The 25,851-nt window shown below is 46.3% G+C and overlaps 1 protein-coding gene across 1 annotated transcript; it reads left to right on the forward strand.

Moving 5' to 3' along the window:
• The first annotated feature begins 3,180 nt into the window (after positions 1-3,180).
• Positions 3,181-5,982, forward strand: LOC121135953. Its single transcript, XM_040735361.1, has 5 exons — positions 3,181-3,587; positions 3,736-3,926; positions 4,511-4,558; positions 4,998-5,207; positions 5,415-5,982. Exons 1-5 carry the CDS (start codon positions 3,258-3,260, stop codon positions 5,665-5,667), a joined length of 1,032 nt encoding a protein of 343 aa, XP_040591295.1. The 5' UTR covers positions 3,181-3,257; the 3' UTR covers positions 5,668-5,982.
• The last annotated feature ends 19,869 nt before the right edge of the window (positions 5,983-25,851 follow it).

Genomic DNA, 25,851 nt, shown 5'->3' on the forward strand with positions numbered 1-25,851 from the left:
AAAGAAAGTCACCCATGACCTGACACAGTTTTGGTGATGTCAACCAGGAGCAAAAGTTGTTTCCTACAGTTGGATCACAGGGAAACTTCCCACTGGTAGCTTTCCCTACATTCTCAACTATTAAAGTTGGTTGCATATAAACCCATATGGATTAATTGCTGAAGGAAAGGAGTTTTTGTTTTGACCCAGTCATACTTTCGAGGAAGTGTTGTAGTTTTTCAGTTTTATGATTTAGGGAGTTCCTGGCAACTCTGTGTGTTCTACACCATGGTTTGGCTTGTGCTTTTGGTACCAATTTGTAAAGAAGTTACCCTTGAAATGCCTGTCACTCTGAAGACCCAGCTGAGTCATTCGCTGAATGTTGCTTGGTAATGTGACAGCAGGGTTCAGCATTTCATTTCACAGAAGCAGCCTGATTTGCTATTGGCCTTTAGATTTAATCTTTGTCTACATGTTTGAGATGTGGAAATCATTTGGACTAGCTGACAGAATGGAAGAAACTATATTAAAAAGATCTAAAGCATACAGAGAACTAAAAAGCTAAACCAGAAATCAAATGACCCAATCAACAAATAAATGAACACACAGTTTTCAAGAGTTTTTCTTACTGCTTTGACTATCTGAGGTCTTGTACTTTCATATGTATTTTATGATTTTTTTTCTAGTTCTGTGACTGGTGTTGGAAGTTTGATGGTAATTACATCAAATCTGTAGATTGCTTTTGGTAGGAAAGCTTCTTTCTTTCTTTCTTTCTTTCTTTCTTTCTTTCTTTCTTTCTTTCTTTCTTTCTTTCTTTCTTTCCCTCTTCCTTTCTTTTCTCCTTTCTTTCTTTCCTCCTCCTCCTCCTCCTTCTTTTTGTTTATCTTTTTCTTTTTTCTTTTTGGTTATTCCAGACAGGGTTTCTCTGTGGCTTTGGAGGCTGTCCTGGAACTAGCTCTTGAACTCACAGAGACCTGCCTGTCTCTGCCTCCTGAGTGCTGGGATTAAAGGTGTTTGCCACCACTGCCTGGCTGCTATTTTAAGGATATTAATTCTTCTAACCCATGAGTATACATCTTTCCATCTCCTAGTGCCTTCCTCAATTTCCTCTTTGATGTTTTAAGTTTATATTTAAGAGAAATTTCACTTCCTTGGCCTAGCTTTGCTCCAAGGGGACATGTCTCGGGCGGGTTGGTTTGTTGTTCTTTTGTTTGTTTCTTTGTTTTGAAGCTATGGTGAATAGAATTGCTTCCCTGAGTGTTCTCTTAGTATGCTTGTCATATAGAAAAGCTATTTTTTTTAATGAAGTACCCTGCTAGTTTGCTGAAAGTGTTTATCAAGCCTAAGAGTTTTCTTTGAAGTCTTTAGGGTCTCTAATGTATAATATAACCATATAACCTGCCATTAGGACACTTGGACTTCTTTCTTTCTGTGTGTACCCTTTTTTCCTTCTCTTGACTTACTGTGCTGGCTACGTCATTAAGCACTGTATTTAATGGGGGTGAAGAAGGGAGATGATGTTGACTTGTTCCTGATTTTAGTGGAAATGCATTTAGTTTTTCTCCCTTTACAAGATGTTAGGTGTAGGTTTCTCATATGCTGCCCTTATTATGTTGATATGCCCCCTCTATTCCTAGTCTCTTGGAGAGGGGCTTACTATGCAAGGACATTAGAAGCTGTCACGGCCATTTCCATAGCCATTGAAAAGATCCTTTGGTTCTTGTCCTTGATTTGCATATGTTGAATAATCCCTGCTTCACTGGGATAAAGACAACTTGGTCAGGTTGACTGATTTTTTTAAATGTATTTTTGAATTTGATTTGCAAGTATTTTATTGAGAATTTTTGCACTTATGTTTATCAGGGAGCTTGGTCTATTTTTTTTATTGTGTCTTTATATGGTGTTGGTATCAGGGTAATGCTAGGTGTGTAAAAATAATTTGGGAGTTTTATTCCTCTATGGAATAGACATGGAATAATCTGTTAAGGATTGGTGGTAGTTCATCTTTAATTGACTGCTTAAATTCCACAGTGACTCCATCTAGGCTTCGGCTTTTTTTTTGTGGTTGGGAGATTTTAAAATGATTGTTCTTTAAATTTTATCCAACCCACCCCCACCTCTCACCTTCTATCTTCTTTTTTGTCTTCTTTTTTGGGGGGGTGGGCAGGTTTTCTCTGTGTAGCCCTAGCTCTATAGACCTGGCTGGCCTCAAACTCACAGAGATCCACCTGCCTCTACCTCCCTGAGCACTAGGATTAAAGGTATGTAGCACTATACCCAACCCCTTTCTAGAAGTCTAATTGTTTTTGTTTTTTATGTTACGTATTGTATATGAACACCTGATTTTTGACAAAGAACCAAAAAATACACAATGGAACAAAGGAAGGATCTTCAACAAAAAGTGCTGGCATTGCTGGATCGTGCCATGTAGACAATTGTAAATAGATCCATGTCTACCACCATGCACAAAAACAACTCCAAGTGGATGAAAGACCCCAACATGAATCCATTTCATTGAACCTGATGAAAGAGAAAGTGTGAAGTAGCCTTGATCACATTGGCACAGAAGACTACATCCTGAATATAGCACCAGCAACACAATCACTGAGATCGACAGTTAATTAATGCAACCCCTGGAAACTGAAAAGCTTATGTAAGGCTAAGGACAACATCAATAACAAAAAATGTCTTAGAGAATGGGAAAAGATCTTCACCAACTACACACATGACAGAGAGCTGGTTTCCAAAATATATAAAAATCTCAAGAAGCTAGACATCAAAGTACCAAATACTCCAATTAAAAAAATGTGGTACAGATTTAAACAGAAAAAAGCGCCAACGTGTCGTTCCCTGTGAAGTCCCAACACACAGAGATGATTGGTGCTCATATTTAACACAAAACACACGCACAGTAGCAAGGACTCAAGGACATGGCTAGGGTTATGATGTGCTAGGGCAATTAGGGGTGAGTTGAGGATTAGGGTAACAGATGCTGGTCAGCACTAGGGACTCAGATGGCAAAGCTGAGGTGCTGCCTGTTCCCAGACATCCCTGGGAGCTGTGGAACGGGGAGCACGTGTGTAAGGGTGTCGATTAGAGCAGCTGGGAGGAGGGAGGGGCCCTGGGGGACTCTAAGATAAGCCCCATGTGAGGAGACCCCAGGTGTGACCTCACTTCCTTAGTGATGACTCAACAATGCAGAACCCTGCAACCAGCTAGCCAACTGCTGAGAGACAGTTTGGCAGGCTCACTTGTCTTGAGACAGTAGAGAAAGCACAATGTTTTCGTCCTGTCTCGGGAATACTCGAGAAAGAGGCTCAGACCTCAATAAAGATGAAAGTGGAGGCCATGGTGGAGGCCGTAGTGGTGCCTGGAGACAACGGGCACGCTCTTGGCTCCAAGTCCTCTGGCCATTTGGCCGGAAAGAAAGAAACTTGAGCCAGGGCAGCCAGGGCAGCCAGGGTAGCCTGGGAATCCAGGGAAACCAGGGAAGCCAGGGCAGCCAGGGTAGCCTGGGAATCCAGGGAAACCAGGGCAGCCAGGGAAGCCAGAGCAGCCATGGCAGCCATGGCAGCCAGGCGATCCAGGTCCAGGGCGACACGGACCAGGTGAGCACTGTCTGATCTCAGAGTTTCACCCAGGTTCATTCTGGGTCTTTGGCAGTGAGGAGGTTCAGGAACAGCTGGAACGATGACAACCAATCAGAAGGTAGCAGTCCTGTGCCTGTCTGAACCATCCACCTTGCTCTCTCCTCAGGTCGGGGTGGAGTCTGCCCCTGAGGAGCTGAACGAGTCCCCTAGAATGCCCCATTTCGGGCCCCTGGAACAGATGTCGGCCCTCCTGGTGACGTCCCTGCAGGGTGGAGACTCCTTCTTTGTGTTTCTCTTCTACTGCATACACCAAAAGTTTCTCACCACTCAGCATGTGCTGGACCTGCTGTTCAAGCGGTGAGTGCCCACCTCCGAGCTCAGAGGCCTCAGATCCTCTTGTTGGCTGTGGGAATCGCTCTGCCTTTCTCAGTGCCTACTGATTGTCCTGGGTCTCCTCAGGACCCAACAGCATGCAGTCAGAAAATGCTTCCTCCAGGCTTTGCCCTAGGGACTGGCCTGTCCGCAGCTGAGAACCTAACCAGTGTGGGTGTCCTCTGAACCCTGAGGAAGCTCTGTACCCTTGGCCCAGTTTTACCTGAGGCCTTGGTCAAAGCACTTCTCCCATTGTGAAGGGGGCTAGACTCCATTTTGGAGTAGCAAAGAGCGCTGCTGTGTCCAGAGTGGAGAGCCGTGGACGGTAATGTGAGGGAGGCACCCTGTGTCCGCTGAGGTGTCTGGATAGAGATGTTTGTGATCACCCACCCACTGCACAAACATATGAGAAGCAGCTCCTCGTATGCAGGGGAGCTAGTTATTCTCAGAGCAGACAGAACTTCTAGGCTCTGGAGTTTGATTCCTCTGCAGGAATGCGCAGCCCCCCCCCCCCAGGTGTCTTTTTCGGTGGCTCTCCTGGTGACATCACCCTTCCTGGTCTCCTCTAGATACACTTCCTTCCGGCCCGACTCTGAAGAGGATGAACGAGTAAAGTAGTAAGTGGGCTCTGGAACGAGACAAGTGCCGCCTAGGCTCTCCAGAGCCGGCTCAATTGGGTTCTAAAGGCAAGGGATGGCCGATGCTTGGGTCTCAGCATCTTCGGGTCTACTACCATATGGAGGTCTAAGCCTTGCCTGGAGGCTGAGGAGAACCTTCCGGGCAGGGTCCTCGAAAGTGGGGATATGGGGAAGCCTAGGGCCTCCAGTGCCCCTGGGAGACTCTACCCTCGTCTCAGTCCTTGGTGTGCGGGCTGGGTCAGCTGTGCTGCATCAGAGCCCGAGATGGAGTTGGTTGGAGCTCCCAGCTCACACAGACCTCGCAAGGGCAGGATCTCTTCCACCTTGCGGTGGGTCTCACACCCGCAGAGCCCTCCCTCGGAGGGCTGGCAAAGGAAAGAGCAGGCCACCGACTGTGCTGTCTGTCCCTCTCTGCCAGCACCATCTATTCCCTCCTGGACTACTGGATCAACAAGTTCCCTGAGGAGTTTTGCAGGATCGAACACCTGCCCATTCTGAAGCGGGTGAAGGATTACTTGAGCGTGAACATGCCCTCCTCTGACCTTCTGGTCCTTGTCCAGTATATCCAGGAATACTTGCTGTCACAAGTGGCCAGCGATTCAGGGGCCAGCGATGAGGAAGCCTCGGGGTAGGTGCTTGAGAGCCTGGGAGCAGGGTTCAGGACCTGGAGTGCTGTGGGGATCCTCTGAGAGCTTCCTCTGTGCAGGAGCTACCGATGGATTCTAAGCCGGGCACATGTCCTTTCTGAGGATAGATTCTGTCTGGGACACCGGGCAGACATGGTCTCCTCTCTGTCGGGAATGGCTCATTCTAGGCACGTCATCTCCTCCTGTAGGTCCACGACCACGTCCCCTCCTAGAGACGCCGGCTTGAGCAACACACCTGTGTGCAATCTTAGACCAGAGCAGCAGCGCCTCCGCAGATCCAGTGCTCCAAGTGTGTTGACCAGCAATGGCGACGGCTACTCTGGAGCCAGAAGCAGCCTGTGCACTGGAGCCGGAGAGCACACAACCGACACAAGGTTCTGTGACCCGTGTGCAGCTGGAGCCACATGTGGCAGCAGCAGCGGGCTCATCGCCACCCACTGAAGCTGTCGCTGTTGGCCGTGAGGGCAGACGCGGTACCACATTCAACATCTTGCTTGGGCCGCAGTGGTCTGCCTCCCCAGGGAACGGCCCGGCCACCCCTTCCTCCTCCTCTGGTCGTCTGCATGTTTCTGCCCTGCAGACGGCACAGCTTCTGGTGTTTCCCCACAGAACGACTCCCCGATTGCAACCCAGCAGCCTTGCCTGCCCCACAGCCAGACTCACCCTGCCCTGGCTAGCAGCCTTTTGACTCTGATCAATGTTGTGTTAGTTTAGTCCGAGGATTGGTTTGAATAAATTGCTCTTGTTTGTGTTTCATTGTCTGAATCGTGGATATGACGTCCACTCTGCATGCATGTACTGGGCCTAGGGGAACGGCTACGTGGGAGAGGCTACGTGGAGACAGACCTTCCTGGAGAAAGGGAGATAAAAGCCCCGGCCTTGACAGAGGCCAGCGGAATGCCTGGGAGTGGTGCTACCTGTCCGTATAGCTGTGGCTGGCTGTCATTGGCTGGGGTCCTGACGGCCAGGGTCATGTGCTTAGAGGTCAGGCGACCAGGTGTCCCTCCAAGGGGTTTCTCCTTGAGTTGCAGGCTCCTGTAGCTGGGTAGCAGCCATATTTCAGGGGCCGATGAGGACAAACTCTAATGTCACGAGATCACTTCTTGCCATGTGCACAAGGACAGGATAGAAATAACATGGCATAATTGGGGGAATTTATGAGACTGATATTTTATTGTCATTGAAAGTAAATTATGAATTTAATAATGAAATATGGAATAAAGAATATAAGTGATTTGTGGTTTTTATGACCGCCAACTTTCCTGTATTTGTGTGCCTTCAATCTCTCCTAAATAGGTTTTCTTTACACCAAATGTAGACTACCACATAGAACCACAACTGAACACAGAGATCCACAAGTCATGTGGTGTGGATCTCAATGGACACATCACACTCACAGCTGCTGCTTCTATGCACAGGGAACACTGCCAAGGGAACTTCATGAAAGAATGGGGGAAGATATTGTAAAAGTTAGACTGACATGAATTTTGTTGTGAACATCTGTCAGAAACAGCTACACAACGAAGACCAGAACAATGGCAATGTCCATGAACATGTTAATGTGTAAGAGGGAAATTGTCATGGGGTCACTTTCACCAGGAACTATAGTTAGGTAATGATTATGGGGAAAAGCACAATTAGCCTCTCCTGCTGGGTAATCCACTTATCGGTTTTCTCCTGATGTGTGGCCAAACTTGAAATTACTGTACACAAATAATAAAAATGGACCCAGATCTTTGTAATTATGTTTTTGTGAATACACATATGAATACACATATGTATCAATCAATCAAAGAAAAAGAGCATGGAGGAGTTTGACACTTTTTATTGGAGGAGTTTTATAAGGGTAGCTGGAAGAAACTTTAGGGAAGATACCATGGTAAAATGTAATATATTTCTACTAAACCCATTAGCATAAAATAATCTTTTATAAAAGGCAGTGTAGGTACATGCCATTTAATTGTACAGCTTTCACCCAATTAAGTTGTGTAGGGAAAATAAGACAAAATTAAAGGAATCATTACAATAGGTGAAACAAAGGAATCTGAATAAGCCATTGGGACCAAGCTGGTAACAGCATTCCATATGGTCTCTGTCTCTGTCCCTGATTTCCAGATATGTGATCGTACACTTTGAAGATGTATCTCTGTCCTTCCTTGACTGCCTAAGGCACCTTATGATTGGGTTTATAAAGAGCTCAAATGTAGGTGGATTTTTGTTTGTTTGTTTCTTTGTTTTACTCTTTGGGAAGCCTGTCACCCAGTTCCCAAATAACCACAAGTAGACTTATTCATATGAATGGCTGGTCTTATCTCATCTCTCTTATCTCATCTCCAATCAGCTTTTTTTCTTGACTTCAATCATCCCATCTACCTTTTGCCTCTGGGTTTTTACCTTCCTCCATTTCTGTGTATCTTTTCTTCTTACTCCATGGCTGTGTAGCTTGGTAGCTGGTCACTGTGTCCTCTTTCCTTTTTTCATGTTCTATCTGGGTTTTTTGCTTGAATTTCCATGACCAGAACTTACTCTTGCTGCTTCTGTCTTCTTGAAATATGGGGTGTCATCTGAAGAATTTACATTCTTCCTACAATCTTCCAGTGACCTAATTCCTTCCAATCTACCCTATAATATCATGGCTCTTGGTTTTTCTGCATCCATGGCAATAACTTAAAAGGGAAAGGCAAGAACCATGTGTTTTACCCTCAACTGGATGCATTGTGTTCTCTTACATGTCTGTCTACAGTTAGCGTCACATTACAAACATTAAAATGCTTAGGAACAGTGTAGGTGAAGAACTGAAATCAGAGCTTGCCCACTGAAACTTTCAGTACCTGAGCAATGGTTTATACAGAGAATTGTCTTAGTTGGTTTTGTGTAGCTGTGACAATACCCCAGAGAAGTGGAATGAGGCAAGATCTCCTGAGCAAATTGGGAACATGGGGGGAGGGGAGAGGGAGCCAGGAAAAAGAGAGGGGGATAAGAGGAGTGTAGAAGAAGGTATGGGGGAGCAAGAAGGTTGAGTTGATGTAAGAATAGAGGAGAGCAGGATGATTGAGTCATTATAGGCTTGAGGAGAGAGCTGACACTAGTGAGATCTCCAGAGATCTACAAGGATAACACCAACTGGCAAACTAAGCAATAGTGGAGAGACTACATTAAATGTCCCTCCTTGATGGTAGGGTTGATGACTACCTTATATGCCATCCTAGAACCTTCATCCAGTGACTGATGAAAGCAGAGACAGATGCCCACAGCTAAACACTGAGCTGAACTCCTGGAACTTAGTGGCAGAGACGGAGGAATGATGAGCAAAGGGGTTAAGACCATGATGGTGAAACCCACAAAGACAGCTGACCGGACAAGGGGGAGCTCTTGAATCCCAGACTGATGGTTGAGAGGCCAACAGGGGACTGATTCAGACTCCATGAATGTAGTCTCAGTGAGGAGGCCACAGAAATCTCTGGGGCCTTGGGTAGTAGATCAGTATTTACCATAGTTTATGAATGAGCTTTGGAAGCCCATTCCAAATAAAGGGATGCTCTCTCAGCCTGGACACATGGGGTTGGGCCCAGGACCTGCCCAGGATGAAATGACAGACTTTAGAGATTCCCCCCCTAGGAGGGCCTCACCCTCCCTGGAGAATGATGCCGGGACTGGGTGGGGGACTGGGGGTTGGTGGAGGGACAAGGGAGGAGGGGTGGGAGAGGGAGTTGGGACTGACATGTGAAGCATTTGTGTTTCTAATTTAATTAAAAACATTGGAAAAAGGGGGGGGGGGGAAGAAAACCCTCTGCTTAAATCCTGTCACAAGGTGTCTTTCTCTTGAGCACTGCTTTTCTTAAATTATAACAGTTGCAGCAATAAAATTGCTAAGACACCAACTCTTTATGCCTTTTGTAATGGATAGATCTCCAGGTTACCACATACTGACAATAAGTATATTTCTTAACACTATTCTATTTAAAAATACATTGGTTGTTTAGAGGCACTATTTGTAAAGCAAGATAACCACATTAAATGAGCTTTAACAAATATTGGTCTTTGGAATTTCTCAGAAAACATCCACAAGCACCATTGCCAAAGCCTGTATGCTATGTCTGGGTAGACACTAGATTATAGTCTCAAAGCCACAGCTTCCACGGGTCTCTGGAAACGGCAGCAAAGTGAAGAACTACAGGAAGCAAGGAGACACTTAGGTACAGCACAACTCAATAGCCTGTGTTAGTTCAAACTCTGGGAGTCTGGCCCCCAATCCTTTGTTTTAGCATATTCAAGCACCGCACGATGTGGTGATAATGACTTTTGTGATGACTGTCTCAGTCCCTCAAGCATAACAGAGCACACCTAAATCGCTTCGAGGGGCAAAGGAAGCTAGATCAGATGCAACTAGACAGAAACTCTAAAGTACACACGACGCCTTCCATAAAGATAGTTCTATAGATTGACTGAGAAAAACAAGCTTACGAGAAGGGCTGGTGCTGGGAAGCCCCGGTCATACGGGTTCCGCAAAGGTCACCAGGCTAGAAAGCACATCCCTTCAGCCTTTTGGGCAGAAGACAGATTTTCCATTCTTTCTCTTGAAGGAGCAACCCTGTGTGCCTAACATTCCAGGTTCCGTTAGTGCGGTGGTTCTCGACCTCCAGGTAGCGACCCCCTTTCTCGAGGCATTGCTTCCCTGAGTGCATGCTGGTGGAAAGCCTGGTCTCCAGCATTCCTCCCTTTTGTTTACTATAAAAGGTGAGGAGGTAGGAAGGGACGATGGCGATGCAGGAATGCTGTGACATCTTTGGGGACCTAAGACAACGGGGATGCTGGCCGAGGCCTGGAAAAGCAGGCTGCTTCACTCACTGCCCGGATCTGTGGGACCATCTGCGGCTAGGGAAGTACAGGCATAGTTGAGGCAGTTCGTGAGGCTGGACCATCTGGGACTAGCTGTGTTGCAGCTGCCCAGGATGCAGATTTTTGAGGGAACATCTGGGCCTGGCAGGATGCTGGGACAGTATATTATGGGCAGAAGATAAATTTAAGGAGTTTAGGTGGAAATTTTTCTGTAGGTGTACATTGGAAACTTTTAGGCCCATGGTCCTGGTAGTTGAGGGAGGGGATTCTCGGGCCCAGAGAAAGGCACTAGGTGGGGAAACTTGGGCTGCTGATTGACAGGAGTGCTTGTCTTGTGTGCATTTGACCCATAAGAGGCAGATTCAAGACGATTTCCTGAAGCTTATAAGAATATTTTTGTTTGTTTTTGGTTTTGGTTTTTCAAGACAGGGTTTCTCTGTGTAGCCCTGGCTGTCCTGGAACGCTCTGTATCTCAGGCAGGCCTTGAACTCACAGAGTAAAAGTGCAGGATTAAAGGTGTGAGCCACCATCGCCTGGCTCACACCTTTTTTAAGTTTATAAAAACATTTTTTAAGTTTATAAAAAGAGATATGTTTTAGATATGTTAGTGTTCTCACTGTCATCTGTACTGAAACTGTGGTGTAGAAAAGACTCACACCTTTGTGTCACAGCAGGAGCTCGGGAAGACTGGATTAAAAGCATGAACACTCTTCAAGATGAACTCAGGGAGGACAAAACCTCCCACCCAGCAGAAGAGCAAAAGCTCACTTATCTTGATTTCCAGTGTGAATATAGGCCGTGAAAGTGGGGCCTCTTTCTTCCATCCAGAAGACTGGGTGTATATGAATTAGACAGACATTTTTAGCACAATGAGAAGCATTTTTAAGACTATATTTAGGCCGGGCGTTGGTGGTGCACGCCTTTAATCCCAGCACTCGGGAGGCAGAGGCAGGCGGATCTCTGTGAGTTCGAGGCCAGCCTGGTCTACAAAGTGAGTTCCAGGACAGCCTCCAAAGCCACAGAGAAACCCTGTCTCGAAAAAAAAAAAAAAAAAAAAGACTATATTTAGAAGGCAATGGAAGGAAATTTGAAATCTTGAGCTTGTAACTATGATAATAGTAGTCAGTGCTTACCGGAATTAGATTAATAGTTTATCGGAACTCCATTGATTAATGTTAGGACTCTGAAGTCTTTTTCTTTCTTTCTTTTTTTTCCCAAGAGAAGGTTTTTCTGCAGCTTTGGAACCCATTCTGGAAATCACTCTGTTGACCAGGCTGGCCTCGAACTCACAGAGATCCGCCTGCCTCTGCCTCCCGAGTGCTGGGATTAAAGGCGTGCGCCACCACTGCCCAGCACTTTTGAAGTCTTAGTATTGCAATAGCATGGTGAGGGAAAGAGATCTGAAACATTCTTCTTTTTCATATACATTAAGTCACTTTCTTTTCACTACTTAAGCTTCATATCCTCACTCCTTACATACACTTCACACATTTTCTATCCACTCATTCACCACAAGACACAGGCCGCTGATCATTGAGGGAAGTCATTGTAAAGCAAGTTCCTTTCAATAAAGAAATAGCAAAAACTTACTTTGAAATCTGTTCTGTGAATTTATCTCTTTTTTGGTGTTCAGTACCATGGTAAACTGTGTCTAGATCTAGCAATAGCTCTAGGAAATTGAAAAGAACTGAGAAGGCAGCTGAATCCTTGGTTTCTGCTGTTAAACCTGCAAGGCTATCACTAGCCTAGTTGTCATCAACCATCAGAGACCTAAAAGTATACATTTCACTGGAGTAAACAGGAAGTCCAGACCACATAGCTTCCCAATCCATTAAAAATGACGAGACTTACAAGCTACTTGGACAATCACCCTAGGCTCTTCTGTGGTCTTTTTGGGCAGAGGTCCCAAAGTAGCATCAGTGTTTGGCCACCAGGCTCAGAAGACCCAACAGACTTTCCTGCGGAGGAGGAACTTGAGGGGGACTGGACTACCCTGTCTAGGCAAAGCAGGGCAATCACCTCCCCAGTATCCTGCTTGTCCACAGTTTGAGCAGGGTCCTGGTAGCAGGTGATGTGAAGGGCAGTTTTTCACCCAGTGGCCAGCTTTGCCACATTTAAAGCAACCCTGATGGAGTTCTTCTATGTCCATCATCTTTTTTGGAAGAGATAGGGGTGCTACCAGGAGTTGGCTTGTCTCTCTTATCACTAAAAGCTTTTTTTAAAATTAAATACTTTAAATGCCATATTCAGCAGATCTCTGAAGAGTCTGAGGACCACCTATCTATTAAACATGACTGATTTAGTTACTTGCTTTAAGCTTAACTTTGAAAACATACACAGGAGGCTAAATAAGGCTTGTTCCGTAATTAATATATTAGTACTTAGCATGACTACAAGTATAGTTCTGGACACACCGAAGAATTTGAGCATTTATAAGGTGACTGACTATTGACTTGCATGTCTGAATCACCTTTAACAACTTACAGTAGTTTTTATATGACAAAGGCTTTGCATTCTATCCCTGTTAGGCTTAGCCTTAAAAAGAACAATTTTTGAATTGAAACTCCTCTAGTGTCAATTGGTCTGTACTTCCTGTTTAATTCAGTGAAACACACACACACACAAGTATAGATTTTCAATTATAAGCCTTTTGTTACAAGTTTAAAGACAGATTTTATTACAGATTATAGATTTTAAACCATACCCAATGAGCAACTTTTATAAATCCTAAGAGTTTACAACATATTCTTAAATTTTTCTTTTGAGAGCAGAGCAAAGAAATCATAGAGATTGAAGATTTTTTTTTTTTTGGTTTTTCGAGACAAGGTTTCTCTGTGGCTTTGGAGGCTGTCCTGGAACTCACTCTGTAGACCAGGCTGGCCTCGAACTCACAGAGATCCGCCTGCCTCTGCCTCCCGAGTGCTGGGATTAAAGGCGTGTGCCACCAACGCCCGGCTGAGATTGAAGATTTTTAAGAGCAGGAAGTAGAGCCCAAAAGGTAAGAGACTTGGAAGTGTAGAGCAGAGCTAGTTTAGATAAGGGAGATTTGGAGAGCATTTGTTTGTGGCAGTAGCTGTTGTTATGATTTATGAAAATTTGGAAATCAAGTTCACCCTCTTCCTCCCCATTGGTTTGTACTGAGACCAAGCTGTTGTAATAAAATCTGAGCCCATGGAGGAAGAGAGAGGTAGTTGAACCATGAAATGCTGTGTGGGTGTGTGGGAAATGAGACACGCCAGCAGACTTTTGGCATGTCTTATATCCCATGCATCCTTGTCCTATAACGAGGCCAGCACACAACCTTTTATTGTGCTCCATGCAAGAGGACAACTTAAGCCTGTGGACTTGCTGCTAGGCAAGTCTATTGTAATTTGCCCACTTTATTCAAGTGTTCATTTTTGAAAACAATTTTATATGCCTAATTTTGAATACTGTTCTACATTAAACAAACCAAGTTTGCTTAGCATGTCCCAGGTTTAGCTTTGACAACATGTAGAGAAGACTACAGGAGACGCAGGAATCATGCCATATGACTTTCCCATCTTGGTAAGGTAACCACATGCTATCCCAGTGTTTGTATCACTGTATCCATTTTTAGACTAAGGTGACAACACCAGGCTCCCAAATGGTTTTAAAACTGGGTCATATAAAAACTGTGATTTTTTTTGCTATCTTTGTTTAGCTTCAGCTATTTGGTGAAACTGACTCAAATAAAAAACTAGTATTTTATAAAATCACAATAAAAAGAACCAGTTGGTGTGTATGTGCAACTGGAAGGAGATAATATGGACTTTTTTTTATCTACTAGCTGTTAAAGACACAAGAGGTTCAGGGGTTAAGAACACTAACTGTTCTTCCAAAGGACCTGAGTTCAATTCCCAGCAACCACATGGTGGCTTACAACCATCTGTAATGGGATCTGGTGCCCTCTTCTGGCATGCACTGTATACGTGATAAATAAATAAATCTTAAAAAAAAGATACAAGCAGGCCTTTCCAGGCTTGGAGAGGCAGAAACCCAAGTATAGACAAAAGCATAACGCCAAGAGACCTGTGCTATCTCAGCTGGGAAAGATGCAAGTTAGGATGCCCAGCATAAATGGCTATGGACATTCCAGATCCGGGTGTACGTTTATGAAGAAGGTCAAAGCTACACACGAGCAAGCAATGTCGTCAAGGTGTGGTCCCACCTGCCATCGTCTGATGAGGCGAGGCTACTATCTGAACTAATCCCAGGAGACAATCTCCTCTGTGGCTGGCACCAGGCTGCCTCTTTTCCTTTTCCCAGCATGAGGGAAGGTCTAACTCCCTGGGGTGCCTCATTTACAGTCTGATGGCAATAGGAGAGACACAGTGTCTACAATATCTCTATCCTTGCCAGGCCAGTTATAGGTGGCCTAGATTTTAGTTCTTATCTCCAGTTTCTAGTGTACGAGTTTTCTCAATGCAAATAAGATTCTCTGTTTTATTTGGATATAAAAACAATGATCTCCCTATGAAGACAATGAACGTGCTGGGGGTTTCACAGAGTCAATTTACTAGGAGCTAGAAAAATAGCTAGAAATAGTGAGTGGCTAACCTGTGTGTTCCTGCATATGTCACTGTCCATTTAAACAAAGGTGTCTGATTCTATTAGCATTGCAAGGTGTGTTTGAAAGCCAGTAAATTTTTTTTCATCATTAAAGTCAAACTGAATTTCTAAGGAAAAAGATAAGTGAATTGGACCTGTCAGGCCTAAGCAGCCCTTGCTTCCTTATTTAACCCAGTAATTGCTTCCCTATTTTTCTTTCTATCATTAAAATGAAGGTCAATAGAATCAGATGACGTCTTGATTTTAGAGACAGAAATCCCCTAGGGAGTCCTGGAGACTATGGAGAGATCATGAGTCACTGCAGAGTGCCTGGGTCAGCCTTGGGTCCTTGGTTAGCTATGCATATTCACATCCTCCGTCCCTCGGTCCCTCCCTCCCTCCGTCCCTCCCTTCCTCTCTCCTTCCCTCCCTCCCTCTCTCTTTGAGACAGCATCACATATAGCCTTGAGCTTGCTTTTAGTTTAGGATGACCTTAAACTTCTGATTCTCCTGGTTCCACCTCTCAAGTGCTAAGATTACAGGTATGTACAGCCATGCCTGCCTCTTTCTGCTTCCTTGTGCTTATAAAGAATGTACATGCATGAACCAGTCTCACAGGCTCTAGGCTGAATCCAAGCCTATGCCTACGTTATTCTGGAACAGCTCAGCTACATTAAAACTGGAAGACTGTGTTGTATTTGTTATTTTGGAAATGTAAACATCTGACCTGTCAATTATTTTCTTTCTAATCCAGCTATTTGCACACAGCAAAAGTACAGTGTGAGAGCTTCTTTCTCATATATTTATCATTGTCGCCATCATCAGTGTCTGTGTGTGTGTGTCTGTGTGTGTGTGTGAGTGTATGTGTGTATGAGTATGTGTATGTATTGTGTATGTGTGTGTGCCTGTGTGTATGTGTGTGTGTATGAGTATGTGTATGTATGTGTGTATGTGTGTGTCTGTGTGTGTGAGTGTATGTATGTATGAGTATGTGTATGTATTGTGTATGTGTGTGTGCCTGTGTGTATGTCTGTGTGTGTATGTGTGTATGTGTGTATGAGTATGTGTATGTATGTGTGTATGTGTGTGTGAGTGTATGTGTGTGTATGTGTGTATGAGTATGTGTATGTATTGTGTATGTGTGTGTGTCTCGTGTGTATGTGTGTATGAGTATGTGTATGTATGTGTGTGTGTGTGTGTGTGTGTGATCCTGGGGCACATGCTATGATGGCTATGATGTGAATTGGTTCTTTCCTTCCACCTCTTCATGAGTTCTGAGGATCAATTCAAGTCACCAGGGTTGCAAAGAAAGAGAGCGCCACCCCAGCTGAGGTGTCTGAACAAGGCAAGCTTTCCCCTTGACCTGAGGGTGTGCTCAGGAGAGCGAACACACAGAAGCAGGAATTTGCACACACTTGGTTTTTTTCTAACTCAGGTGGTAGCTATGCCTTTTTCTCATGGGCTGGGTCAGACCTCACAGTCTTGTCTGATTGACCAGCCTTCAGAAAAGACTACAAGTTGGGAGAGATGAGAAGATCTGGATTCCTGCCGTAGACACCAGCTTACAGTAGTTGACAGAAAAGACTCATGCCTGATATTTCTTACACGCAGTGAGGGCCTTTACCCACTGAGCCACTGAGCCATCTCACCAGCCCCAGACATTATTCTTAACTATTTTTCAATTTTGATAATCTCATGGCTGTTTTGTTTTTTTTTTTTTTTTTTAGTCAGGGTCTCATTGGATAGCTCTGGTTGGCTCGGAACTCACTATATATACTAGGTTGGCCTTGAACTCACAGAGATATGACTACCTCTGACTCCCTCCTGAGTGCATCAACACACCAGGCAATTTCAAGGTTCTTTTAAGTCACTAGTGATAATTTAACATTAAGTATCAGATATGGCATAATTGCCAGCTAAAGCAGCTGATATGTAGTAGTGGCCGGATGACAGCCCCAGTTGTCCTGTTCTCTTCAGGCCCAGGAGGAGAGGGACACTGAGGCAGAACTTGTAAATGGCTTGCCCATTTGTGAACTGAGCCTGTGAAAAGGCCAAGGGTTGATGGCTGATTCCTAATCCGGAGCAGGCATGCCGCCACTGCTCATCCTCCGGATACTGGAGCAGGAGAACAGATATCCAGGCCTTGAATGCCCAGATAGATAATCCATGTAATCAAAAGTGACAGCCCAGACTGTTTCTAGATGTAAACATATTTCAGAACGGCGATGGCACTGATTGTCTCACACAGCTCATGTTTCAAATGTTTTTCAGCAAAAGACTTTCCAATGGTCATTAGAGTCCTGTCCAGTGCAAAGTCGCCATAATCATAATGAATGGAAGCCACAGGAAACAGTATCAAGAGATCATCGCACCAAGAGAAGTCATGTTGCCTCGCCATTGGCTCAGGCGGAAGGCGGTCTCTTTCCTAAGTTTTGTGAGTGTGGCTTAATGGCAGAGCCCTTGCCTCTAATTCCATCTTCAGCACCAAAGCAAAAGAAAACAAACCAAACACACTGGGCAGAACGCAATGCCGCTCCAGGTCAAAACCCAGGAAGCCATGTGCGAGCAATAAGACATGTAAGTGCCGCTGGATTCAATTCCAGCGTGACAAAAAGTAAAAATAATAAACAAATAAAAGGAAAATCTCAAGTGAAGCCTGTGCATTTTCAGGCTATGTGATAGCTCTGCAACCTCCTAAAATTCCAGTCTCCACCTCAGCAGCATGAAATAACCAAGCCCACTTTATCAGAGACCATACTTGTAAATTGCCTACAATCCAGGGTGGGCTCTGGGATTGTGGTATTTGTCCAATCCTTCTATCTATCTATCTATCTATCTATCTATCTATCTATCTATCTATCTATCTATCTATCCATCCATCCATCCATCCATCCATCTATCTTCTATCTATCTATCTATTTATCTATCTACTTACTTTACAAGAAAGTCTTGCTTTGTAGCCATCCTCCTGCCTCAGACTCTGGAGCACTGGGATTTTAGGTGTATGCCACTGTAGCAGCTGGGACAGTTTTTATTTCAGAGTAAACCTGAGAAGTACACTCACCAGAGAAGGCAGAAGACTGAACTTCTCCTTCAGGCTGGGGTTAGGGAAGAGAATTGTTTGTAAGGGGCTGAGTTCCAGTTCATGGGTAATGTTAATGGTTAAATTAGAACCAGCAGGAGCCGGGCGTTGGTGGCACACGCCTTTAATCCCAGCACTTGGGAGGCAGAGGCAGGCGGATCTCTGTGAGTTCGAGGCCAGCCTGGTCTACAAGAGCTAGTTCCAGGACAGCCTCCAAAGCCACAGAGAAACCCTGTCTCAAAAAACAAAAACAAAACAAAACAAACAAACAAACAAAAAGAACCAGCAGGAATGGCATCAGGAAACTGACTTTGGGAAACTGAAAGGGGAAGAGGGGAAGTCACAGGTCAGAGGGCGCTGTCCCAGCTGGAATGCAGTTACAGGGTGGGAGTGGGGGCCTACAGTCACAGGAAGAAGGGGCAGCTATCAGGCTGCAATGGGGCTGCCCCTGTGTGGTGTCCTTGTCCCTTCTATAGTTAGAAGATGGGGCAATGCTGTCCCTTATACCACTTTGGTTTGGGGAATGAAGGGCCCGAAGGAGGAAGATGGCTCTGCTGGATTCATGGAGTGTGGGAACACCAGACCCACTTCCCCTTCTGCCTGGGAGTAGGCAGCTGTAAGACAATGTTTACTAAACATGTTTACTAAAAACAATACAATGCCCGGGGGCAATAAGTTCCTGGAAAAGGCCTGCCCACAGAAACCACCCTCGACCTTGTCCAAAGACTAACCGCCTCTTCTGCCACGCCCAGATCAGTTTTTTGGTGTCAGGGCAGAACCAGGCAGGGGAGAGGAGAGAGCAGAAGCTTCTCTGGTGGGAGCCTTTCTTAGGAAGTTTTCTTGAACCTTTTTGGAGCCTGTTTAAAGTTTTCTTTACATCGTTGAACAAGTCTCTGTGTTGTCAATCCCCGACACCCTCCGCACGTTCTCGGACACAGGCCGTGCAGCAGACGCGACAATGGAGATCACTGGGCAATTTTCTGGAAGAGGTTAAACAAGAGAGGAAGAGGAGGAGCCAGAGAGACGGGTCAGCAGTTAAGAGCAGTCTACTGCTTTTGCAGAAGACTGGGGTTCGAGTCCCAGTGTCCACATGGTGGTTCACAGCACCCCTTATTCCAGTTCTAGAGGATTCAGGGCCGTCTTCTGATCTCAGTGGGTACCAGACACATACTGTGCACAAGATAACAAAATACTTATACACACAAATAAATGATAAGTAAATCTACAAAAAAATTTAAGGGAGAAAGAGGAGCCCCAGTATGACAGGGATGGAGAGAAGGGACAGGGAAGCTGCAGGGCTGACCATGAATTGGGGACCCGCTGAGGACAATGGCTCTACCTTTCCATCTTTGTGTTTCTTCTCTGTCCAGAGATGACTTCTTGGTAAAGATGCATCACTGTTCATCCAGAAGCGCACAGATCCCTGATGGGTAGCTGCCACTGGGAGACAATCATCCCAGCAGTCCTGCAGGGCCGCAGCGGCTAGGAAACTGATCTGATAAATGTTCAAGGAGGATGCTGTGAGGGAGGGGCTCTTCCTCAGTGGTCTCCCCCCACAAGCTAGTATTGGTGTAGCTGCCCAACATCCCCATTAAGAGCTGAGACCCTAAAGTCATTTAAGACTGAGTCCATGGTGGGCTGGGGGTGATTCAGCTCTCAGCCACCACACAGCTTTTCTGGCTTCTCAGAAAACCATCTGAACATTCTTCCTAAGGGGCTTGAATCCTAGAAGCACTTACCTCCTGGTCAGATAGGGCACACCCACCCCACCCCAAGACTGTGACGAGATGCTGTGTACTGCCAACCAACCTGATTGATGGAAGCTGGGGGAAGGCTCCAAGAAACAGTGGTCTTGGGGGGGACCTTATGGCGGGTGTTGGCCCCATGGCTAAGGAGAACAAGGGTGGAAAGATGGTGTCAGAAAAGACTCGGGGGAGCTGTGTTCCTGGGCTTCAAGGTGGTGGTGTTTGGGGTGAAGGGCTTCCCAGATGAACTAACTGTAGTTTTCAACTCTGGTCAGCAGAGGGCAGGCTGGCTTGTGAAATGATCCCCCACCCCCATCACCAGCGCGTCCCTCTAGACAGATGGTCCTTTAGAACCCAGACAAGAAAAACCCACTGGATGACTCTTCACAAATCATTGGGGGTCAGAGATGTTTCCCCAGGCTCAGAGGTCATGTAGAAAGGAGAGGGAGGGAGGACGTGGCTGGGTCAGTTCATTAAGGTGTCTGAAAAGAGACATGTTCTAGGAAAGGAACTCTCAGAGGCATGGCCTCCCACGTGTTTGGGATACTGATTTCTTGCTGCGAAGAGGAAGACGTTAGAGGCGCTAGAGTCATGGGCGTGGGACGAGGGCAGGGTGGTGAAGGCGATGGAGGAATGGCGCCATGGGCTTCCCGTTGTGCTGTGTGACTAATTTTCAGTGACTACTTCTGTAGGGACCTTCTGAGCTCCAGGTTGAGGATAACATAAAAATCTACAGTCTTTGACTATCCTGTAATAAGCTTGATATCTTAGAGACCCTGGAATTACACTGTTTGTTACAGTGAAAATGACAAATCACTAACATGTCCCCAGCTAACCCCAGAGATGCTGATCCATCTGGCCTGGATGCCCTCCCAGCTCAACCTGGGTGGAGGTGTTGAGGGTTCCGGCAACATCTAGGAATGGGAATTGGTCCAGATGCAAGCAGAGGGGGACTGGCTGTGGGATGTGACAGGCTTGTATTTCCCTCTCTGCCCAGTGGGCTGTGGGATGGGGCTTGTGTTTCTCCCTCTGCCCAGTGGGTTCTGGATCTCTGCGTGGGTGGATGGGAACCCACACAGTCATCTCCTCGTCTCCTCCCAGAGGAAGCCTATCCAGGGCTGAGAGAAGAGAGTGCTTTCTGCTCCAGCTCTCATCCTGAGGGCTGGTACAGCCACACGTTCTCATGGTCTTAGCCCTAACCAGACTCCCTGAGGAGAGCGGGGTAGGAAAAGACTCAGGTATGTCCTCTATCCTGTGACCAATGTTCTGACTAGCAGTTTTCAACCTGTGGGTCATTACCCCTTTGGCAAACCTCTATCTCCAAAAATATTTACATTACAATCTATAACAGTAGCAAAATTACAGTTATGAAGTAGGAAAAAGCAATGTTATGGTTGGGGTCAGCACACACGAGGAACTGTATCAAAGGGTAGCAGCACTAGGGAGGTTGAGAGCCGCTGCTCTAGACAGCCCTGATTCTTGCTTCTTTCCAACCCCCTTCCTCCAGGGGTGGCAGGCACGTCTGGCTCTCCATAGTTCTCCCAACCCCAGGATCTCTTCTGGAGTCATGGGACACATGAATGTTACCTTTGGGAATCCTGACTCGATGGTAAACATGGTGACAGAGGTAGATATGTGTAGAGAAACTTGGGTGGGGCCTTGTCTAAAATGTTCATGGTGGTCATCTTCAATTGAGGAGAGAGCTTGGCTGAGCTTCGATTTACTATTACTATTATTATTGCAGCAACTTAGCTGGGTGGTGGTGGAGGTGCACGCCTTTAATCTCAGCACTTAGGAGGCAGGGGCAGGGGCAGGGGCAGGGGCAGGGGCAGGGGCAGGGGCAGAGGTGGTTCTTTGTGAGTTTAAGGCCAGCCTGGTCGACAGAGTGAGTCCCAGGACGGTCACGGCTACACAGAGAAATTCTGCCTTAAACAAAACAAAACAAAATAACAACTACCTAAATATCTAAATACTGGGATTACAGGTGTATTCTTACTGGTACACCAGGCCCTGATTTTTTTTTAAAGTTTTTCTTTGAGACAGGGTTTCTCTGTGTAGCCCTGGCTGTCCTGGAACTCACTCTGTAGACCAGGCTGGTTTCAAACTCACAAGTCTCGGGCCAGCCTGTGCTACACAGCAAGACACCACCCTACCTCAGAGAGGGGTGGGGAAAGACAGACAGCGAGAGGCAGAGATAGAAAGACAGACAGAGACAGAGAGAGTCTGGGTTGTATGTTTGTGTTAGCGATGAGCAGAGGAGCAAGAACAGCCATGGCTGTGAGGAAATTTGCTGGAAACCCCTGCAGGGCAGGAGATATTTCCCAAGTGTGATGATTCCCAGGGATTCTTGTTAGCCAATTTGCCAGGAAGGCTAGTTTATATCACAACTGGTTAGACCGGGACTGCTTGCTTTGTGACCTCCATAATAGAGATAAATTAACCTCAGAGAAGCTAAAACCCTGACCAAGGCCATGCGAGAAGTACAGTGAGATTTAAGACAGAGACCTCGCCTAAAAATTTCTGGATAAAGCTTATATTGTGAAATAATCTTTTTGTACACTGTGAAGATGTGTCACTCTAGTTGGTTTAGTAAAAAGCTGAATGGCCAATTACTAGGCAGGATCTCCAGCAGAGAGGACACTGGGAAGAAGACAGAGAAGCCAGTCAGAAATGGAACAACTTAGACACACAAATTGGGATGGAGGTAAAAGCCACATGGTAGACCATAGATTAATAAAAATACGGGTTAATTTAGGTTATAAGAGCTAGTTAGGAACAAGCCTAAACCATAGGCTGAGCTTTCATAAATAATAATAAGACTCCATGTCATTATTCGGGGGATGAGGGTCCCGACGAAAAAGTCCAACTACAAGTTTAAGTAGCACAATTTTTGTTTCTTATGTCCTAGGCTGCCCTGGCTTCTGCCCTCCCAGGGACTTATCAGCCTGGCACTTAAGTACTCCACATCAGGGTGTATGACTGAGGCATGCCATGCGTCCAGCCCTGGTCCTTCTGCGGGGGGAGCTCGGAGACCAGGAGGGATGGTGGGCCCTCAGAAGGAAGCCGTGAAAACATGTGGAGAGATCAAGAGGTATCCAGGCTGTCTAGAACTCAAAATGTATACTGAGCTTCCCCAGTGACCACCATTCTTAAAAACACAGTTGGGTGAGGAGGGACACATACCCCGTCCCTAAAGAGTGGTCCCCATGTACCCCCTCCGTAAGAAGTGGTCCCAATCTGTAAACAGGCACCAGCAATAGAGTGAAGAGAGTGAGCAGGAGAGAGAGGAACTATTTTCAGGCTTCTGTTTGATCCAATCGTGGTCTCTCTTTCCTTCTGAGATAAGAGATTTGGTTCTGTTCAGACTGAGAAAACAAAAACAAAGTACCAAAAAATCTACCTTGATTACTAAAGACTCTTTTCTGTCATCTGGATAACCTCAGAGCTGGTGATTGTCCAAGGTGTTTGTGTGGGGTGTATGGCATTTGGGTGGTGTGGAAGAGGGCAAATAGATGCTCAGGTCCCCCTCCCCATTTCTTTCCAAAAAAGAAGCCGGCAAAACTAATCAACACCAACAGCCAGAGTGGGAGAAATTCATTAACAGATCTAGTTTTGCATAATTTAGTCCCTGGCATTAGCAAATTAAGCTTGTATGCATCCCTCATTGTAATGGCCTTGGAGAAGCGGAAGGAATTGGATTAATCCCGCAGAGGTGAGATACTGTTTATACCGGCAGACATAAACTGCTAAACCGCTGCCCAGACTGTGGTCTGCTTCCACGCGGATGCTCATTTGCTCCTTATTGTTCTAGAGGAGGAAGATGGCATGGATTAATTTTCTAGTGAGTGACAGGTGTTGGACTAATGGAGATCATTGTCACATGACCAATGCTTCCCTCCCAACTGGCCACTGCTGTGGCAGGCCTGCTTCCAAAAAGGGTTGTACTGGACATGCATGACAAGGCATCAACTAGAGATGCCGGGGTGTGGGCAGTGGTTTGGGAACTCTGTGGCAGCACCCTTATCTCAGGTGTGGGTTTGTCTTCCAAAATGCCTTAGGTCAGTGGTCCTCAATTTCCCAGTGCTGAAAGCCTTTAGTGCAATTCCTCAAGCTGTGGTGACTCCAAACCATACAATTATTTTGTTGCTACTTCATTACTGTAATTTTGTTATGGTTATGAATCACAATTTAAGTATTCGATATGCAGGGTATGTCATACGAGACCCCCGATGGGGTCACAACCCACAGGTTGTGAGCCCCTGACGTAGGTCAATCATTTCCCCTTTTCGTTGTTGTTAACTGAAATAGGCCCACCATTCCTTGGGCTCCTCTGATGGGCTGGTATATTTGTGCTGTGGCCAGCCCTCCTGAGCCCGCCCTGCCCTCATCTGTGTCCATTGTGCTTGCAGCCGGTGGCCTTGCCGACGAGGGCGGGCGCAGCTGCCTCTGCAGGTGACTCTGCTTTGTCCTGTGGTGATTTCACAGTTCTGCTCTCAGAAGGAAACCTTCCTCCTTGTTCTGCAGTCGAGAAGCGTCTGTCCCCTCCCAGCAGCCCTCCCCTGCCTGTACAGAGAACACAGAGAAACACAGCACACGGCTCTGCCTTCTTCACAGCCGGATGGGACAGGCTTTTGGATAGTGAACTACACTTCTGAGGGCTCCTTCTGGCTCCCCTTTGCCTTGAAGACTATTCAGTTCCAGGATGCTGATTCACAAAGGAGTCAAACCACACCAGGAAGACCCTGGCAAACACTAGCAATGTTGCAGAGAGTCGCCACTGTGGCACCCTGGTGTGCAGGGATCTTTGGGCTTCCAGGGCTCCAACAACCTTGTGTGGCATCTCTCATTCTCAATGCCCTTGCTGAGCATTGCAGGGTCTAGGGTTTTGTCACTTATCCAGACAGCATGGATCCCACTGCTTTCAGCTCTTCCTCCAGCCTGTGCCCAGCGTGGACTTCTCGAGCCTGAGAAGGTCTCTGCTGAGTTAATGAAGGCATGGGTTCTAACGGCACACGTTAGCCAGAAGTCAGTGTCTAGGTCCTTGTTAGAGCTGCCAGAATTTAGCAAGACTCTTTCTCTCCCTGGGTTGGCCTCCAGACACCCTGTCCTCCTTTGTAAAATGGCAAACACCAGAACCCATTTTGCAGTTATAGCATAGATCTCAGAACCAGGCCTAGTGCTCAAGAAACAGTGTGGACTGCTGGAGGCTGAGCCCAGACCTTGTGAATGCAAGCATACATCCTCCCGCTGAGCCCCAGCCCAGGCCCACTAGCTCTTCTTATTCCTGCTTGGTCTCTGACATTACCTTTATTTCTCTTACTTCCTGCCCCTACCTCTCTCCTTGGAGCAACACCATTGCTTCCTTCCAGAAGGGAAGTGCACACAAAGGGCTCTGGGTACTTCTCCGTGAGACACTGTGGCTGGCCTGAGTGGGATGCGCCTGCCCACTCCCCTCTCTCACCTGAGATCTTTGCCTCTTAAGGTCTCTTCAAGAAAGTTGTTCTCAATCACTGACTCTCAGGGTGCTCCCCTGATTGTACTGTGGCTTCTGGGAAGTTAGTGATGGTGGGGGCTGGTGTGTGTGTGTGTGTGTGTGTGTGTGTGTGTGTGTGTGTGTGTCATTCACACCAGAAGTTACACTTTATTTTTGAGGCAGGTTTCTTTGCTGAACACAGAACTCACTGATCTAGCCAGCCAGGCTAGACGGCCCAGGGTCCTGTCTTCATCTCCCCGAGTGTTGAGAAAATAGTCTGGCATAGGATCTCTGTGGATCTGGAGATTCAAACTTAGTCCTGCTGGCATGGCAGGTACTCTAATCCACTGAGCCGGCTCCCCAGCCCTGCCCTGCTCCCCACTTTAGGTCACAGTTACATGCCATCTTTGGAGCCGTGAGCTAAACAGACTTCTTTATAAAAAGGTTAGAACCAGGTGTGGTGGCACGCACTTGTAACTCCGGCACACTGGAGGTGGAGGCAGGAGGATTAGGAGTCCAAGAGTTTGAGTCCAGTCCAGGATACAGAGCTGTCTCGAAATCTTTTTTCTTTTTAGCCTACCTCAGACTGAACAGACTATACAGTGTGTTAATGGGTGTGTGCAGCACGGGATCTTTGATGACTGGCAGTCGTGATACTCAGGGGACATTTGTGGAATAAATTGGGCCTGGAGGAGCAGGACTCTAATCTCTAATCCCAGGGAGGCTGAGGTGGGATGAGTTCAAGGCCTGCCAAAGCTACAAAATGAGTTCAAGGATAATCTCGGCAATTTACTGAGACTCATCTCAAAAATTATGGGCTGGAGAGATGGCCCAGCAGTTAAGAGCATTGGCTGTTCTTCCAGAGGACCCATGTTCAATTCCCAGCACCCACATGGTGGCTCACAGTTCTTCTGACC

Source organism: Mesocricetus auratus, unplaced genomic scaffold (genome assembly GCF_017639785.1).
Source record: "Mesocricetus auratus isolate SY011 unplaced genomic scaffold, BCM_Maur_2.0 Super-Scaffold_100045, whole genome shotgun sequence".
Taxonomy (NCBI): Eukaryota; Metazoa; Chordata; class Mammalia; order Rodentia; family Cricetidae; genus Mesocricetus; species Mesocricetus auratus.

Coding starts and splice junctions, on each gene's coding strand:
- LOC121135953 (XM_040735361.1), top strand. CDS start 3,258: ATGTTTTCGTCCTGTCTCGGGAATACTCGAGAAAGAGGCTCAGACCTC. Junction 3,588..3,735: donor TCCAGGGCGACACGGACCAG/GTGAGCACTGTC, acceptor CTCTCTCCTCAG/GTCGGGGTGGAGTCTGCCCC. Junction 4,559..4,997: donor GAGGATGAACGAGTAAAGTA/GTAAGTGGGCTC, acceptor CCTCTCTGCCAG/CACCATCTATTCCCTCCTGG.